This window comes from Danio rerio, chromosome 2 (genome assembly GCF_049306965.1).
Source record: "Danio rerio strain Tuebingen ecotype United States chromosome 2, GRCz12tu, whole genome shotgun sequence".
NCBI classification, from domain to species: domain Eukaryota; kingdom Metazoa; phylum Chordata; class Actinopteri; order Cypriniformes; family Danionidae; genus Danio; species Danio rerio.
Window position 1 is genome coordinate 18,706,751 of NC_133177.1, and position 19,912 is coordinate 18,726,662.

Genomic DNA, 19,912 nt, shown 5'->3' on the forward strand with positions numbered 1-19,912 from the left:
GCCTGACGGTGCTAAGAAATTGAGGTTTCCTGAATAAAGAGAGAGAGAAAGTCCACCAATCAGAGCAGAGCGGCTCCCCACCTCCTTTTCGCCTGGAGGATGCTAATCATTTCTCAGTGCGGTCTGACAGGTAAAGTCGGTGCGCTTCTTTTATTTCCAGGAGAGTGTGCTTGCATGGCAGCGGATCCTCGTGAGATTTATGCAAACAGGCGCTAGGTTTTATAGATAAAACATGAATACCAGGTGGACAATAGAGCAAGGAATATAAAACGTTTTCTTTCTGGTAAAAGAGAATAGTTGGAGCTTAGAACTTTAGATTCTCTATTACCCCTTTATAAACAGCTTTGGCATCTCTAATTATTTTAATATGACTGCTATCAAAGAGAAGCCAAATCAGAAAGACTAATTTCTGAAAAAAATCTGGGTTTTTGAATGAGCAGGTTAAGTAAATTATTTAAATACATAAAGAAGTTTAAAGGATTCTATCTTAAAACAAGGCGTCATGGTGGCACAGTGGGTAGCACAAACGTCTCAAAGCAAGAAGGTCGCTGATTCGAGCCATATCTGGGTTAGTTGGTATTTCTGTGTGGAGATTGCATGTTCTCACAGTGTTGCTGTGGGTTTCCTCCGAGTGCTCCGGTTTCCACCACAGTCGAAAAACATGTGCTTTAGGTGAATTGAATAAGCTAATTTGTCCGTAGTGTATGTGAGTGAATGAGAGTGTATGGATGTTTCCCAGTGTTGAGTTGTGGCTGGAAGGGCACTCGCGGCATAGAACAGATGTTGGATAAGTTGGTGGTTCATTCCACCGTGACGACCCCTAATTAATAAATGGACTAAGCAGGAAAGAAAATTAATGTTTAAATTAATAAATTTTAAAACAAAACGTGTATTTGAATGAATCAGTTAAGTGACTAATTCAATAACTTGCTCTTAAAAAGGTTTATGTGATTTGATCTTAAATGAGTGTTTTTTTAATAAATCACTTAATAAAATACATAATAAAAAACTGCAAAAGATGCTTACGTGATTCATTTAGATGAATCATTTTACGTGAATAATAATTTTATAAACTGCTTGTTTCTAAAAATGTTCACATGATAAATTCCTGAAATAATCACTGTTTCTAATGTGTCATTAAAGAGGTATACAGAAAGATATTTATCATTAAATGCATAGATGGACACTCTTGTTGTCACTTTTTAAAGGGGTGGTCCAGAATGTTATTTTTAAGGCTTGGTTGTGTTAATAAGATGCAAAGCAATGTGTGCTCATGTTTAACTTGAAGGAAATCGTGTTATTTTTTCATAAATCTCACTTTGATTATACACAGCTACTCAGCTAACATGAAAACGACTGTCATATTTCCTAGTTCCTCTAAAAGGCCCACCCTCAAGTGACTCTGATTGGTCATCATCATAATATGCTGTGATACGCCGATCGGCTTCACGTCACGCCCTGACAAGCACGCGCGTTTTGTGTAAACAGTCAGTCAGTCAACACGTGTCTGTAACGAGTGAAAATGGGATGCGGCTCCTTTAACTGTTTCTGTGCCTTTTAGTGTGTTTATGCGTGTATACGATGAAGTATTTGTAACACGAGAAGCGCATGTGCGCGGGAGAGATTTTTATTGTTCTTTTTCTCTCATGCTCGGATTAAGTTATTTTCTGTGGTGACAGAATAAAGCACAAGATGTGAGATGAGACCTTTGTGAGCCTGGATTGATTTGTTTTTGATGTTACACTCCAGTTGGGAAATCATTGCTGTATTTTTTTTAAATCAATGCGTTACAGGACGTCTTTCATGCATATGCGGAATATGCCTGTGTAAGTAACATGAATCGTTCACATATCTTTTGCGACTTTATTGTCCGAGTTGTAAAACGCATAGCATAGCTGCCTATAGAGAGAAATTCTGCCGTCTCACACAGAGAGACGCAGGTGCTGGCCAAGAGTGCGTGTATGTGTATGTGTGTGTGTGCGTTTACAGCCGTTTGATAAATATGGATTTGTAACGTTAGCTAAGTCGTTAGCGGTTACCATAATTTCCCGTTGTTTACATCTTTGCTACAACACACCGTTAAAGTTAGACACTGTACATGTCATGATCAATTTTAACAAATAAAAACACTTACAGGTCATGACTCAGAGTTCACAGCGTCTCCTTGCTCCATCTTTGAGGAGATTTTAACTGAATCCAGCACTGAACTGGGAGAGATTCTGGAAGCTGTGTTTTGTCAAATCATGCTTGCTATGTATTTTATAGTTCTCTGGAACATAATTAATATTGAACTGTAAGCACTTCTGTGTTTGGGTCGTGTCATTTGGAAGCCCAACAACAGAAACAGAACAGCTCTGTGGAAACAGCAGGATGGCATTTCTCTCTCTGCAGTAACGTTACAGCGCCTCTGGCCACGGCCTTTACCTGCGCAGTGTGGGATGCGCAATAACGAACTTTTGTGATCTCACAGGGGGCGGAAGTATTTTTTGTAGTCCCCAAAATTCGTTAATTGTAGGCGTTGCTAAGCTAACTCTGTACAAATCAAGGTCTCCCTTTGCATTAAACTTTGAATATTTTACATTCAGAGATGCTGTTTATGTTCACACAGCTACATTACACATCAACTGAAGTTTAAAATATAATATCGTAGTGGACCACCCCTTTAAATTTTAAATCCAACAATTTTTGTGACCAACTTTGCTGTTTTAACAAATTAAAAATCCTTCCAAGTGCCCCTTTATTTTATACCAAAGTCCCTTAAAGGCAAGTCATTTAGTCATCTTTGAAATGCCTCTCAGGCAGTATGCTCGGGTGTTCAGTCTGAATGGGGAACATCTAATTCTCCAAAACTATTTGCCAAGCTTACGATTACTTTATATAATTAAAATCACCAATAAAATTAAACAACAACCGTCTAAAAAAATTTTAATTTCTAAACGTTTTGATCAAACAAAATCGGCATATTTTCAGGTTGCCCGAGCTAATGCACATGCGCACTCGAAAGAAACAAGATCACGACACCAACCTCATTTATGCGGTGTTCTACACATTATCATCCTCTGGATAATGATCATCTGAATGTGCTGCACTTCTGATGTAATCCACAACTTGATCTTGATAGTGAGTCTCCTCCAGAAATAACAGTGACTCTTTGTATACAAGTTTGTGGGCGTTTGACTGTCATTAGTTAGTTGCTGTCATGTGATGTGCGTTTGACAGGACGGACGGACTGTACCTCGCATCCGTTTCATACAGATTACAAAACAAAAAAGCTTTTTCAAGCTTTATTTGTATCTTTTTCTTATGTCTGTGAAGCAAGTATTCACTGAGATTTCAGTCCGTTTGTTGACCAACAAACTATTGTAACAGCACACGTTTGGTCCAAGCTTCTCTCCTGAAGAATCGTCAGTCTACAGCAATCAATGATTGGCTCCTGTACTAGTAGGCACGGCTTCATTCGCCATATTGACCACATGTCTTGTGTATTATAGTCTTTATTTATACCCACACAATACACAATTACAAAAGGAAGAAAGCACAATTTCCCACTAAAAAGGCTAAATACCTTTAACTAATAAAGACACAACAAAATCACGTTCCACCGGTCAGCATTTATAAATGCTCCCTGTTTAGTCCACCTGTGTGGGTTTTGCTGCTTCGAGGCAAAAGGAAATAAATAAACAGTGTGCCAGCACAAATCTGGCACACCTCCTGCAGCCCTGTGCCCGTGGCAACCACCGCCAAAGAAGAAGAGTGTGCGTGAGAAGTCGCTTTATTCGAAACGGAGAGCGACTGAAAAGTAAAGCAAGCACTTCCAAATCTCTTTGTTTGGGCCATAACGAATACCCCTGAATAACTGTCTCTCTGTGTCTCACCTAGCATGAAGAAGCATGAATCCTGCACAAAATACGAACATATTATTCTCCTAATGAATGCAGCCACCAAATGAAAGCCCATTGTTCGGGGCAGACATGTGACTTTTATTACTGCGAGTGATCAAAATCAGTTATTCAGTGTTGGGCGGGCTGAGGGGGAGCGAGCACAGAGGGAAGTTGTCAGTCAGAAGCTGAAAGAGGTCACAATGCGAGTGGGGCGGCTCATGATAATAAGCAGCTCTTTCCGACGCCTGACTGATTAACGGACCACGTAAAAATGTGCCCAACTTCACATGTTCATGGACAAAACACACTGCCGTTCCTGCCTATTCATAGACAAAAGACAGAAACGGTACAGCTACCGTCAACTCTCTTTCACATCTCTGTGGTTCCCAGACAATTTTTAGTGTGTACAGTAGTGTTTAAGCCATTGTCTAGTGAGAGTAATTATGGAGCGTGTATCCAGAGAACTTTACCCAGGGTGAAGTTTACCCTGGCAGTCCGCAACTATCATCCGCTTACCACATGAGAGCTTGCCTCCGCCAATGCAAGCGTCTAAAGCCAGTTCTGAGGTTCAGCGCTGGGTCAGGAACGATGTGACAGGTTGCTCCTCTGGTCCACAAACAAGAAGGTCAATGCTGGGATTTCAGAAGATTATGGACTATTATTAGTGCTGATGTGGGAGTTTATGACTGATGCAGCATTATTTGCATGTTTGTGGCATTATAACTCATGCTTCTGGCTTGCGCTGCCTGTAGGGCACAGCCCTTCAAAGCATATTTCAGAGGAGCATGTGACTAGAAATCCAAGAATATGTCTCCGGGCTTGCTGAATATAATGGTATGCCGTTTAACGCATGTAAATAGTTAGTAATGCACGCACTAAATATAACCCTGATTTTTATAAGAAAGCAAACTTTACAGATTGCACCTTTAGATCAGTGTAAATCTTACAAGCATGCAAGCGAATCTACAGTTTTACGGTGAGCAGATTTCTTCAACACATTTCTAAACATAATAGTTTTAATAACTCATTTCTAATGACTGATTTATTTTATCTTTGCCATGATGACAGTAAGTAATATTTTTCTAGATAATTTTCAAGACACTTCTATACAGCTTAAAGTGACATTTAAAGGCTTAACTAGGTCAGGCAGGTTAGGATCATTAGGCAAATCATTGCATAACGATGTTTTTTTCTGTAAACTATCGAAAAAATATATAGCTTAAAGGGGCTAATCATTTTGACCTTAAAATGTTTTTTTTTTTATTAAAAACTGCTTTTATTCTAGCCAAAATAAAACAAATAAGACTTTCTCCAGAAGTAAAAATATTGTCAGACATACTGTGAAAATGTCCTTGCTCTGTTAAACATCATTTAGGAAATATTTTAAAAAGAAAACAAAATCAAAGAGGGGCTAATAATTCTGACTTCAACTTTATATAAATCACAGAGTTAAGGAGAGAAAGCCATAATTCTTAAAGACTTAACGCCCAGGAGAAGATTTAAGTGACACAGGTGAGTTTATAACTGTAAAATTAGTGCAAGCTCAGACATGAAGAGGCAGATTAGAGCTGAGCTGGAAAAGCATGAAAATCTACTAGTATTCAATCTTCTAAAAAAACATTTTTTACATTCACTTTAGAGTAACTTTCACTATTGAAATAATTAATCCTTGTTTTTTTATTGTACAGTATATTCAATTAAATGTATGCAGCCTTGGTGAGCTTTAGCGATTGCTTTTTTATGCAAATCTTATCAACCACAAAATTTTGAATGGTGGTAATAATCAGTGACCCTGGAAAAACCTTAATGGTGTCTGCATAAAGACCTCATTTGAAAGAAAATTAAAGCGGCCAAAGTTTTCCAAAATAAGCACTACTGGTTCGATTATGAAGGAGGGAAACATACATAAATCATTCAGACAATGACCGAAAGATGTGCGTCCGACTCTCAGCGTGAATGCAGAAATCTGTGAGAGAAGCACAGAGAGGCCAAGATCTTTAAGATGGAGAATGGAGTAAAGATGCAGTAGACAACTAAGCTCTGCATAAAACTGGCTTATAAATAGGGTGGCATTACAGATATAATAATCCATATGTTTCATAAAGACCATGGCATTGTAAAACAACAACACAACCTGAATTATTTTACATTTTTTTTAAAGATCAAATGAATTTATAAGAAAGTCTTATTTGTTTTATTTTGACTAGAATAAAAGCAGTTTTAATTTTTTTCTAAACCATTTTAAGGTCAAAATTATTAGCCCCTTTAAGCTATATATTTTTTCAACAGTCTACAGAACAAACCATCATTATACAATGACTTGCCTAATTACCCTAACCTGCCTAGTTAACCTGATTAACCTAGTTAAGCCTTTAAATGTCACTTTAGGTGTATAGAAGTGTCTTGAAAAATATCTAGTCAATTATTATTTACTGTTATCATAGCAAAGATAAAATAAATCAGTTATTAGAAATAAGTTATTAAAACTATTATGTTTAGAAATGTGTTGAAAAAATTGTCTCTCCGTTAAAAAATAAACAGGGGCTAATAATTCTGACTTTAACTATATATCCATGCCTAATATGTAATATCCTATGGCCAGAAAGTGTTAAATTTTTTATAAATTGTTAACATATTGATGTCTGTGATGGAGCATGTTCAAAGACTGTTGTGTACACCATGCATTTATTTTTAAAAATCACTTTAATGTCTATGACTAAAAGAGGTCATAAACATATATTTTCTCAGTTAAACTGAGTAGCGGCTGGGACCCGGAAACAGTATCCCATACATCACAACATAGCAGCGGATAAGAAAAAAGTAGCTAAGCTACTTTCAAAGCACACTTTAAAAAAAAAAGTAGCTAGCTACACTAAAAGTTACTAATTACACTGACGCTACTTTTTCTCACAAAGCCGTATAATATAAAAACATGAATCAACTTGAATTTTATTTTTCAACAAACAATTAAAGCTTAATGTTTTATTACAGTTTGTAAAGAGTCAGCACTATAACAAATTGTCACCTTAGAATTATAAGGTTCTATCTGCAGTCTGAATGATTTTGAGATATTGAGCTTCAAAGCTTTTATATTCCATATAGCAAACAGTATGTGTGTAACATTTGTTTGTTGAATAAAAAGTCTTAAAATGTAAACAATTTATAAAAAAAACTATAATGTAAATAAGTTGTCATTTAATAAGAATATCTCAATACCTCAATTTTGACAAAAATGTCAGATAGAACCTTATAATATAACTAATATAATAATATAATATAATATATAATAATTCTAAGGTTACAAAATGTAGCAATAACAAAATAATTAACTACGATTAATCACTGCAGCATTATCTAAAAAAAAGTGACATATAACTCCATTTTGGCTAGAATTTGTGCCCCCACAATATTCTTACTTCATGTTAATTCACAACTGTTGCTTTATGGATTGACACTGAACTGTTGTTGTTTGAAAAATAGTTTATTACAAAATAACACTAATAAGTATTAATGTTATAAACAATTGTGATCTTGTAAGACGGCACTGTGCTGCTTCTGGAGATTATAGATTCACTCAATGAAATGTAAATGTTAAGCTACTCCGCTGCTTACTGGAAAAAAAAAGCTAGCTATGGAAAAGCAACATTGTATCATAAGAAGCTGAACTACTATCTATGATCTCAAGATAGCTAAGCTAGAACAATGTAGCTAAGCTAGTAGCTGTGCTACATATTGCTACTGCACAGATATACACTAGATATACACTAGATACTAGATAGCACTGTCACAATGGTACAGTGTTCAGCTGGACTAGTCAAGACAAAAGCCAATGTAAAGATGCTGGACTTTAGCGTTGTATTGGTGCAGTAACGAGCAAGCAAAGAAAACAAAGCACAAGGGCAGAAGATTTCACACGTAAGATTTCATTTTTTTTTCAGGTTTATACGGTTTTTGTATGTTACAAACTTTTGTGCTAAACAAGTACTGATGATAATACAGTGTCTTAGTGCACTGACGATAAGGAAAGTAGAACTAACTCACACTAAAAACCTGGCTTATGCTAGTTTGGCTGAATAAAATCAGTAAATGAAATATGACAACAAAACGCTGCGGTGCCAGAAACTTGTATTATTGTCGTTCATAACGGGGATTAATTCACAAACGAATCGCTCCCTCTGTTAGCATTGGAAGTAAAAGCAGGAGAGAGGGTGTGTGTTTTAGGACACGGATTAGATCAAACTTAACAGGTAGGGACAATAATACACTTCCATCCACACAAACATACGCTCTTTGACGGCCCTTGCGATAACTTATTCATCGAGGTAGTGATGTAAAATTACAATTTTTGCAATTTAAATAATTATTTGCATACTGACTACAAGGAAAACTCTTGTTTAGATATATATGTATATATGTGCATATATCTCTGGCTTTGGTTGCCAGTCTTTTCAAAGCAGCGCTACCCTGTACTAAAATGGCAGGTCTGTTGACATTCATTTTCTTTTCGGCTTAGTCCCTTTATTAATCCGGGGTCGCCACAGCGGAATGAACCACCAACTTATCCAGCAAGTTTTTTTTTTTTACGCAGCGGATGCCCTTCCAGCCACAACCCATCTGGGAAACATTCACACACACACTCATACACTACGGACAATTCACCTGTACCACATGTCTTTGGACTGTGGGGGAAACCGGAGCACCCGGAGGAAACCCACGCGAAGGCAGGGAGAACATGCAAACTCCACACAGAAACGCCAACTGAGCCGAGGTTCGAACCAGCAACCCAGGGACCTTCTTGCTGTGAGGCGAACGTGCTACCCACTGCGCCACTGCCTCGACGTCTGTTGACATATTACTTTCAATGGCAAACAACAGTGTAGGCACATCTAATGTAAATATCTATGTTGCTACTGTAACTACATCTCAACACTGATTTAATGTCAGTACCCTCCTATAAAGCTCACTGATTTACACTCTTAACAAGCCGTCAGATTTTTATCTTACTTTGTGGCCATAAAAATATAAGCAACTTTTCCTACATCAGTTTGAGCTCCATATTCTTCTATATCAGTGTTTCTCAACTGGAATATTTTCAGTGGGTTGCGGAGTGTTTGGTCAAAAAAACAACAAAAGTTTAATTTTAAACTTATTTTGACTTTTATTTTGAAATGCGTGCACGACAACCCTTCCGTTTGAAATGTGAAATTTCATTTAATAATAGAAACAAATATGTCAAAGCGCAAGTGCGACCCTGAATATGTAAAGTATGGATTTACATATATTGACGGCAAAAAAGACTTAAGGCCTCAGTGTGTGATAACTAGTGAGGTGCTCTGAAAAGAGAGCATGAAACCATCTATTTAAAACGACATTTAGAAACCAGACAACATGTTTTATTAACAGTTTAGTTTATGGTAACTGAACCTATCCTTATACCTAACCACTGTTTACAGTATTTGTTGTTTTTACTTTGTAATATTTCTATAATTTGATACATTTTGTTTAATGACAGCAATAAAATATTGTTTATTTGTAAGTCTTGGTGATTTTCTTATCTGACACTACTTGTGTATGTTAACAAATAAATACAAATTAATTATAATTCCTGAAATTCTAATACAGTTCCTAAAAATTTTGGTCGTGGCTTGATGACCATGTCAAAATATGGCGAAACTAGTTGAGAACCCCTGTTCTATATCATAAAATTAAGAGACCACCTGAAGTTATTAAGTATGGGTTTAAAGTAAAATATAATTTTTTTTCATTCTATGAAGAATTCATAACATTTCTGTTGAAAGGTTTAACCTGAGCCCTGACCTCAACATATTAATCCTTCATTTAAAATGACATCATCTGTGCCAACAAAGAAAAAAACACTTAACAAGCAGCTGTCAACAAGCATTCAGAAAGGCTATAAAAACATCCCTTTAAATTATACTATAAAAAAATATTACACAACAATATTAGGTAACATTTCAATAAAATGCGTATGGAAGTGAACAAATTGTGCGACACAAGTCAACAACTATTGTTGTAGGGAGGAGTGGTAAACTATCAGGCCTAATTATTCCATTAAATAAGAATCTCCACTGCCTAAAACCACTGAATAAAACCAACATCATTTCCCGGCCTGTTCATACCTGATCAGAGCAACTCAACACACTGCAAATCTTCTGCTCTGGGTGTCAGAAAAGTGAACCAACCATCTGCAGACACTAGACCTCCATGCATTGCACAACGACTTAGCAGCATCCGACAAGTCAAGGCAGAGACTCTACAGCAGTGAAGGGAGATAAGCTCCTGGCAGAATATACGAGGAGCTGTACAGAACGTCCTGATGGCTCCTGCTCGCTATTCTTCTGTGATGATTACATCAAACCCTTTGGCTGAGAGATACTTAGTGGGATTCAATTCAAATAATAAATCCTCATATTAAATGGAAAATGGCAGATCTAACAACACTACAGTGCATACAGTAGAAAACGAGCTCAAACTACTGCAGACAGTGTTACGCTGATTTAATTGAGGAATTATGCAAATTTTTTAATGAATATGGTTTTGCTACAGTGTGAATTGTAGGGCTGGGTGTTGAAATTATTTGGTTATATTCATCTTCAAAGGCTTCAATTCAAAACTGATTACGTTCTCTCTCAATGCTATATTAATAATGATTGTTGAGTTGACCTTGTGTTCAATATATTATTTTAATAAGACCACAGTGTTCAAAAGAAAGTCCAGACACACCTGATCTCTGTTACCCTGATGAGAGCAAGTGTTTGCCGAAAAGTGTAGGCGCAGTTTTAAGGAATAGACATGTCAATAAAGGCTTTGTAATATTTGTTCCACATTTTTCGAGTGCCTTGGATTCTCTTTTGCTGTCAAAAGTGATTAGTTTTCAATATTTTTATCAAAGGATGCACTGATATTTCCACTACTGAAATTGTGTGGTTTTGTGCAGAAATGGGTTTAAAGGGCCAATGCGATTGAGTCATTAGATAAATTGAATAAGTAATGACACATTTTGAAAGTTTGATTTCTATTTTGTGAACATATTTGCAATTAAAGTGAACAGTACATGTGTGCGTGTGTGGTTGAGTCCGAAATTATTCATTCCTCTAGCAAATTATGACTTAGATATTACATTTTAATAAACCAGCAAGTTTTTTTTTTCTTTTTAGGCCCAGAAATGACACTGGCTTCTCCCAAAAGATAATAAAACAATGTACAAGAGGCATAAATAAATTATACATATACATACAAACAATTTATATGGGCTGCATTTAAACAAACAAATTAAATTTATTAAAAATTCTATTTAATTTGTTTGTTTAAGTTCAGTTAAGTCAAATATAAATTGTTTGCAACCAGTTACCTTAAAAAGGCTAGTAAAATCAATTAAATCATTTTTTCAGAGCAAAATAAGCTCAGTGAAGGCCTGTGGCTGCTAATTGTGGTTGTTTACAAGTCAGGAAAGGGCTATAAGACCACATTTAAATGTTTTGAAGTTTCAGTGGCCATCGTGCAAAGTATTAATAAAAGGTACAAGATGTTCCGCATTTTGAAAAATCTCAGCAGATGGGGTTGGAAGCCAAAATTGACACCAGTGCAGGCCAGGAGGACAGTGAAAGAGGTTAAAAAGAAATCCAAGGATCACCACAAAGGCCAAGGACAATTGAAAATCTGTGAAAGGAACTAAAGATCAGGGTGACAGCAACCTGAAAGAGTTGGAGCTTAAGGCTAAAAATGATTGGGCAAAAATAACAGCGGAGCCTTGTAAAAAGCTGATCACCAATTATGAGAATCGGTCTATAATAGCCAATGAAAATTTTTCAATTTATTATTTAGAAGTGTATGAATAATTTTGGACAAGCCACTTTTTGTTAAAATGTAAATAAAAGCTGAGAAATATTTTTTTACAATGAAACCTCTTGTGCATAATCTTATTATCTTTTGGGAGAAGCCTGTGTAATTAGAGTCAAAATAACTTGCTGGTTAAATAAAAGCAACTAAGTCAGAATTTGCCAGGACTATAAATAATTTTGGGCTTTACTTTATATACTGTAAACACACATACATTGAACGAGAACTGAAAAGTACTTGCCATTCAATATTTGCAATTACACTATGGGGCTGCAGAAATTTTTCATTCTGATTGTACTGTATATAAACTAATATGAATGAACAAATAAATGTAAATAATTACTTGATTTATTTATTCAGCCAAGTGCATGTGACATATTTATTTCAGTGCATCACTAGTCTTATCTTTTAGCTCATCAAACTCATTATCAGGTTCATCAAACTCAAAAGAAAGAGTGAACTTACCCGAGGAAGAGCCAGCGACGGTCGTAATCTCTGGTGACAGACAAAAAGAAAACAAACAAGACCGTTTCAAGGTGTGTCTTGAATAAAAGTAACAACATTTCCGAACAGAACATAAGCGAGGCATGCATTAGCCTTGCAGCAAAACACTGACGTTAACATAAACCACAAGGAACTGCTACAGCATAATCTGAAGCATGACTGGACCAATCATAAGATACTGTATGCTAGTGACAGTGTTATGATTAAAGTGTGAAGGTAAACAAGATTTTATTACCACACACATACAATATTATGAATGCTTGTAAGATAAAACCCATCTCCTTCAATCAGATTACTAATAAAATGTACAACATTTAAAGTCATGTCACCAAATAAACATGAAAGAGAGAAAAAAAAGTGCTTGTTAAAGCTACTGTTTCTTGCGCAACTTTTGTTCAGTCATAAAATAAACACATGCTTTTGTTTGATCTACCAGCCATCCATATGGTCCCCCTAAACCATTAAAATAAACTCCTGCTGGGCTTTAATGCCAGCGCTCACTCTTAACCAATTTAAAACAATTAAAACCAGTTCAAGGTTGTGCCGTGACCCCTGACCTAACGCATCCGGCTCCATTTCATTGCAAGAGTCCTGGAAGTTAAATAGTGTAGCTGGGACAGAGTCACATTTTGGTGTTCACATCTAATTAAATGTACAAAAGTGATTTTACATACGGTGCAGGATATAGAAATCATATTAAATACAAGTAGTGTCTATTTTTAATGATGTACAAAACAACATTTAGGGGTAACGCAGTGGCGTAGTAGGTAGTGCTATCGCCTCACGGCAAGAAGGTTGCTGGTTCGAGCCTTGGCTGGGTTATTTGGTGTTTCTGTGTGGAGTTTGCATGTTCTCCCTGCGTTCACGTGGGTTTCCCCCGAGGTGCTCCGTTTTTCCCCACAGTCCAAAGTCATGTGGTACAGGGGAATTGGGAAGGCTAAATTGTCCATACTGTATGACTGTGCATGAGTATGTGTGGATGATTCCCAGAGATGAATTGCGGCTGGAAGGGCATCCGCTGCGTTCAAACGTGCTGGATAAGTTGGCAGCTCATACCGCTGTGGCGACCCCGGATTAACAAAGGGACTAAGCCGAGAAGAAAATGAAGGAATGAATGAATGAAACAACATTTAAAAATAACAATAAATCATTTATAGAAACAGAAATATTTATATAAATATTTCAATAAAAATTAAACAACTTACTGTGACCTGCATAAAACAATAAGTGTGCATACTATATTACATTTAACAAATTATTATAAAGGATTTGCTGAAAAAATATTAGAATATAAGTGTATAAATAATTCAACATTTTATTAATAAAATAGGTATTTTGGGGCTGCACTGTAAGAAAATATCTTATTTAACAGTTTTATGGAACTTTATAGTATTATGGGACCTAATCTCTGTGCCAACAACTTTTAATGTTGAAAACTTTGAAGTTTAGAAAAAGTGGCTTTTATTGACATTTTTATTAGTGTAAGGCAAAACTTTGTATAAAAAATAAGACATATTGAAATAAATTGCTGCAATAAAAAAGTACTGGCAGCCCATCATTGTTTTTATATCATAATTTATGACCAATTAAGGCAATAAATTGAGTCAAAATGCTAATAAAAGGTCCATTAAAGTCACTTTGTTAAGCTTTTTAACATCAGACGGTGTCAGAGCAGAGATCAAGTTTCCATAATGCAATTTGAAAGAGTAAAATAACAAATATACAGTTATTTTACCAAATTTACAGACACAATTATTACTGTAGCCCTCCTTTGGCATTTTAATATAATTAAGTGATGTTTAACAGAACAAACTAAACTTTCACAGTATTTCACATTATAATTTTCCTCTGAAGAAACTTTCATTTAATTTTAGTTAATAAAAAATATACATAGTTATGGACCAGGAGGGCCAAGTCCGAGCACTCACTCTGGTGCCCCAGGCTCTGCGATTGGTTGGGGAAATTCCAAATTGAACCAAAACAAACAATTACAATTAGCTTAACAAAGGCAGGACACTGCAACCCGCAGAACCTGGAAATGTTATATAAAATTTATATAGCTAAATTTTTTTCAATTGTCTACAGAACAAACCACTGTTGTCCAATGACTAACTCACCAACCTAATTAACCTAGATAAGCCTTCAAATTCCACTTTAAAATGAATACCACTATCTTGTAATATAACAAATTCAATTATGTAGGGGAGAGTGGGGATGAAAATACCATTTTTCATAAAAACCTATTTTTAAAAGATATTATTCTAGACAGAACCTTGTTAATGTTAACTGTAAACATATTTTGTGCTTTATATTTGCAAAAAAATGTTAAACTGCATTTTCAATTTCACTTTCATCAAATGTTTCAAAAGCAAACCAACAATGCAAAATGTTAACATTTTCTAAAATCTTTGAATATATATTTTTTATTATTATTGTCAATATGCATTCTTTTTTTTAACATGTGAAACAAAACACTGCAAACTCAATGTGGAAGTGAAAAATATGATTTGTCTATTAGCAGTGGGGTATAATTACCAGTGCTACTTTTGTCCTCACAGGAACTCTTGCCTGATTTAAACCTGATTTACTTTTAAACTGAAAAACTTAGAGATTTCAAACTTAAGGCTGTGTTATTGCACTAAATAACATGTATATTGATCATTACTGTGATGCATGAAAAGAGAAACACAACTTGAAGCAAATGTTGTCAGGGCTCAATTTGTTACTTTCGTCCCCATTCTCCCCTATTGTCATCATGACAAAGACTAAATAGTTAACATTAAATGTTATTTTGAAAAATGTGTTGAAAAAAATAATCTCCATTTAAACAGCACTTGGGAAATTTTTGAAAAGGATTAAAATCTTCACTGGATGACTAAGAGTTTTGTCTTCAACAGAACAAAAATCACACAAAAAAATTATTACACAATATTTTTTTAGAATGCATGATACTTAAATATTCTGATTAAAAATGCCTTATAATGCCATATAAAAACGATTTGTTGCATTCAATGACTTTTTTGGTTTCTGTAAATTGCAGTAAAAATGTATGTATTTTGTTCCATTATTGTTTTTTTGTTTTTTTTTTTGCTCATAAATAAATAAAACAGGACACATTTGAAGCTGCAATACACTTTCATTTTTATGCTTGAAATCCCTATTTCGTCCTTGACAGATGCAGTTAGATCAGTGGTCGAGAACCTATGCTCTTGAGCCACATGTGGCTCTCCAGCTTTCTCCTTTCAAATTTAATTTAAAGTTTAAAAAATTATAACCATCACTAGAAATCAGTTTCCTATTGAAAATTCAATAACAGTTCCCTTTTTATGGTATTTACAGCAAAAAAGAATAAGAACTTCATCTTTACAATAAAAGAACATTCGACCAATGTGTGAGTGCGAAGCTGTGGATAAACTTGAATCGCGACACCAATAAAGGGTAAGAAACTTATATTTCTATGGTAACCTCGCATGTGTAAATTCAAACAGCATTTATGAGTGGTGACGGTGCAAAGAACATTTTTTATAAATTGTCCTTTCTTCGTTTATGGACTTGCTCAAAATGCGATGCATCATATTTGTTTATTTTTGAGTTGTGCATGGACATAAATAAAGGTTTTGTTTAAACCTGTATTAAAGCTGGGATATTAATCAAAAAGTAATCAATCAAATTTTTCCAGGTCAATTTTTTCAGTCACTCTCTCTAGTTCTTGTTTGACTATTCTTTTTGATTTCAATTATTCAACATTGATGTTCGATAAAATAATTATAGATACTGAATAGTGTGTGTTTCTTTTAATTATTTTAAAATCAAGTAATGCACTCTTCATTTAAAAATCTCTGACTTGTAATATGTGAGCATATTTACTGTACAAAACCTGTCAGTTAACTATGAGGGCAAAAAGTAAAAAATAAACAATTTATTAATCGTTCAATAATAGTAATTGAGCTCAAATGTTCAATTAAGAGACATTCAGATTTTAGGCCAAATCGCCCAGCCCTAACCTGTATTATTTAGAGTAGTTATATAAATATACATATATTTGCCAAAAAAAAATCTGAAACGCCTCTTTGCTGAAAAAAGATTTCTGACCCCTAAGTTAAAATATGTACTCTCCATCATATTTTAGTAAACCTGATTAAATTGTCAGATTTGACCTCTTTTAAATACCTCAGCAAGTCACAGAACTCAACAAAGCACTCTGAAAAGATGGAGCCTCTTAAAATTACCATGAACTGAGATCTTTATTTTCTAGAGTCCACCAAAGCCGTTGTTGCTGAAGTTTGGGCAAACATGCAGAGCATTTTAGCAGCACCTCGCTCAGAATAAAAGATGCTGAACCCCTGATAAAGCCCTAATAGGTCATAAACCTTGAGACGTTCCTGTGATTTACAGCTGCTGTATTCATGGAAAGGTTGAAATGGCAGCAGTTCAAAGGCTGGTAGAGGGAATAGTGTATGGATGCAGTCAGCCAGCCATTACAGAGACGTTTCAATGCCCTGAGAAACACTCCACTGCTGGAACAGGTTCAAGGATTCAGCTGCATTGCTGAGAGCCAATAAGTCTATGCGAAAAATATGCATAATCAAACTGAAAAGGCAACTGTTACTTATTTGGATATCATTGCTTGTCTTGATTTGAATATGTTGAAGTAGGTCGACTACACTGCAAAAATTCTGTTATTTTATGTGTTCACTTACAGCAGGGAAAATAATGTCACCATTTTTCTCAGAAAACATATTTCTAAAGGTGACGTTGACTTGAAATTTTCACCAGATGTTGGTAACAACCAAAACAAAATATGCAAAGAAAACAAATCTAATTAGTTTACGAATTAAGTTATGCTTAATAAAATGAAAAGATGCAGGGAAAACATATTGAACATAAAGAAAAGGCAGTGAAAGACCAGACAGCAGCTGAAATCTTTTAATTTTAGAAGTAATTCAGCAACCCTCTGCCCTTCCTTATTATAAATTACTATTAGCTGCTTCAGTCCAACATCTACATTGTCAGGATGATAAAGATGAAACTAGAGTGGACGTTTCAGCAAGACAATGATGCAAAATACAGCCAAGGAAACTCTCAAATGACTTTATTCTTTACATGAGAGGCGTCTTTAAGTTGTCATCGCCAAAAAGCCTTTTATATAAAGTATTAAATACATATCAGTAGTTCTGTACTTTCTCCTTGTGTCATTTCATTGTTATTACATCTACTGTAACAATTTATTTTAGTTTTGTTTGTTTTTATGTTTGTATTGTTTAGGTTTTTGCCAAAAATCGGATTTAATTCAAAGTCAACAGCTTCTTTAGAAATTTTATTCCCAGGAAAAAACATGACGTGTTCAATACTTGTCATCCCCACTGTATGCACTGTAAAAAATGCTGGGTCCCAACACAAATCATATAATAAATAAAATTAATCGCTTTTACAAATTTAAGTGGATTGAATAAAAACAATTAAGTTGTCAAAAAAAAAAACACAAAAATTGTGTTGCTTCAACTCATATTACATAAGCAGTTTGAACAAGCAGCACAAGTCATTTTATTGAGTCTGTTTGCATAATGTCAGCTTTGATTTCTGGTCTGACTAAAATTGATAAAAGTTTTTACAAAATGACTTTTATTGGACACTTTAAAAAGCTTATAATAATATATATTGTAGGGTTGTCGTGTAAATTACAAATTACAATACATTACAGTTTGTATTACAACACTCAAAAAATAACTTTTTCTGCTTGTTCAAACTAGTTATTTAAAAGGAGTTGAAACAACACAGTTCTTAATAAGTTTTTTAGGACAACTTATGTTTTAAGTTCAGTCCATTTAAAATTGTAAAATGATTATTTTAACTTAATCGATTTATGTTGGGACAACATGAAGGAATTGTGTGGACCCCGCATTTTTTACAGTGAAGTACAAACTGCACTGTAAAAAGTGATTATTAATTTACTTAAAAAAGGTAAATATTGTAACATGGAACTGTTAAGTTGACCTAACTTGAATATTTATACACAGTTCTAAGTACTATACATAATTTTAAGACAATGAGTTTAACTAATCACTTTAGGTTTACTCTCTTTTTTAACAACTCTCAATGTCTTGTTGTTGTTTTTTTATAGATAAAATGAGCAACAGTTATTAATCAATTGTGGTAAGCATTACTGTGCTACAGCAATTCACATGCAAAAAAATTGTTTTTAGCATTAAACAGAAGCTAGATTGAAATTGAATACCACCAAACTGCTCATACTGCTTTAAAATGTGATGCCTACTTCACAAATTTTGTCAAAAGTATGAAAAGATATTTCATATTTCTCAAAACATAAACAGAAATATAGGGGTGTAAGGTCTGCATTTTTTCTTATCTTACTAAATTTATTATACAATGTTCTACTTCTATTAGTTTCATAGAATGTGTTTCTTTAAACTACAAAAAAGTGTCCACAAAAGTGATTTTTTTTGTTACATTTTTAACATCAAAAGTTGTCAGATCACAGCAATTTATATGTAAATAAATAGAATGTTTAAATAAACAGCCCATAGAAGTTACAAGTTAGGAGCAACTGTTAATTAACCAATATATATATATTAAAGTGTATGATTTAACAAATAGCTTAGTACATTACATTTATATTCACCCCTTTTGGTTCTTAAAGGGATAGTTCACCCAAAAATGAAAAGAAAAATGCCATTGTTTACTCATCTTCCATAGGTTCTAAACCTGTTTGAGTTTCTTTCTTCTGTTGAACACAAGAGAGGATATACTGAAAAAAATGGTGGGGAAAAAACAGCCACTGCTTTCCATAGAAACTGTTTTTCCAACAGATGTCAGTTACTGCTTTTTTAGACATTATTCAGAATATTGTCTTTTGTATTCAACAAAAGAAAGAAGTTCATAGAAGTTCAGAACCATTCTAGTGAGATTAAATGAGAAAGGACATATTCATTTTGAGGGTGACTTTCCCTTTAAGATATAATCATTACTTTTTTTATTTACTCAGTGTGATGATGATGATGATGATGATGATGATGATGATGATGATGATGATATCATAGCTTTCAACTGCCTAATATCATGATAGTGGTATAAAATTAAAAGCAGGAGTGCTGGAGAGTTAAATACCGATGAGCTTAACAGACCCCCTTGGTTTGAGCAGGTGGAGTGTCTGACTTCATGCAAAGACATTGAGGGAATCTACTGTGAGGCACGACTTCACAATCATTTGCTTGCATTTGCTGGATATTTTTACAAAAGAGGCATAGCAGTACTCTGGGATGCTTCTTCTCTGAAATAAGGGGTTTTCTTCAAAAATAAAAGTTATGTTTTTTGATGAAAAACTTTTTGAGAAAATCTATGTTTAGATTATAATAAGATATATAATATAATAAGAGGGGTCCCTAAAACAATGTGTGGGGCTTCTCATGGGCAATACAGACTGATACTCATGTCTTATAATTATACTCTAGTTTTTTTATGAACACATATTATTTGAAAGGTAAACATTTCTACTTCTAAATAAAGTCCTTTAATTCAATGTGAATAAAACATTCTGGAATCAAGAAATCTTTATTTGAGAAGCACAATGGCTGAAGTAATTTTATATGTTTAGATTTATATTTGGAGGGGGGGTAGTAGTTAATACTATAATTAAGTGCTAGTCTTTA

General features: G+C 34.5%; 1 protein-coding gene and 1 long non-coding RNA gene across 5 annotated transcripts in view; one reads left to right on the top strand and one right to left on the bottom strand.

Moving 5' to 3' along the window:
- arhgef4 (Rho guanine nucleotide exchange factor (GEF) 4) overlaps positions 1 to 19,912 on the bottom strand; it is a 160,668-nt gene that overhangs the window by 140,018 nt on the left and 738 nt on the right. For all 4 annotated transcript variants that reach the window (XM_073924387.1, XM_009298443.5, XM_009298440.5 and 1 more), the window contains exon 2: positions 12,207 to 12,236. In XM_073924387.1, the coding sequence (XP_073780488.1) occupies positions 12,207 to 12,236 (30 nt within the window). The remainder of the gene's footprint in view (positions 1 to 12,206; positions 12,237 to 19,912) is intronic.
- Positions 1,474 to 19,786, top strand: LOC141378031 (uncharacterized). Its single transcript, XR_012391300.1, has 3 exons — positions 1,474 to 1,826; positions 15,585 to 15,683; positions 16,641 to 19,786. It is a non-coding gene; the product is annotated as an uncharacterized lncRNA (long non-coding RNA).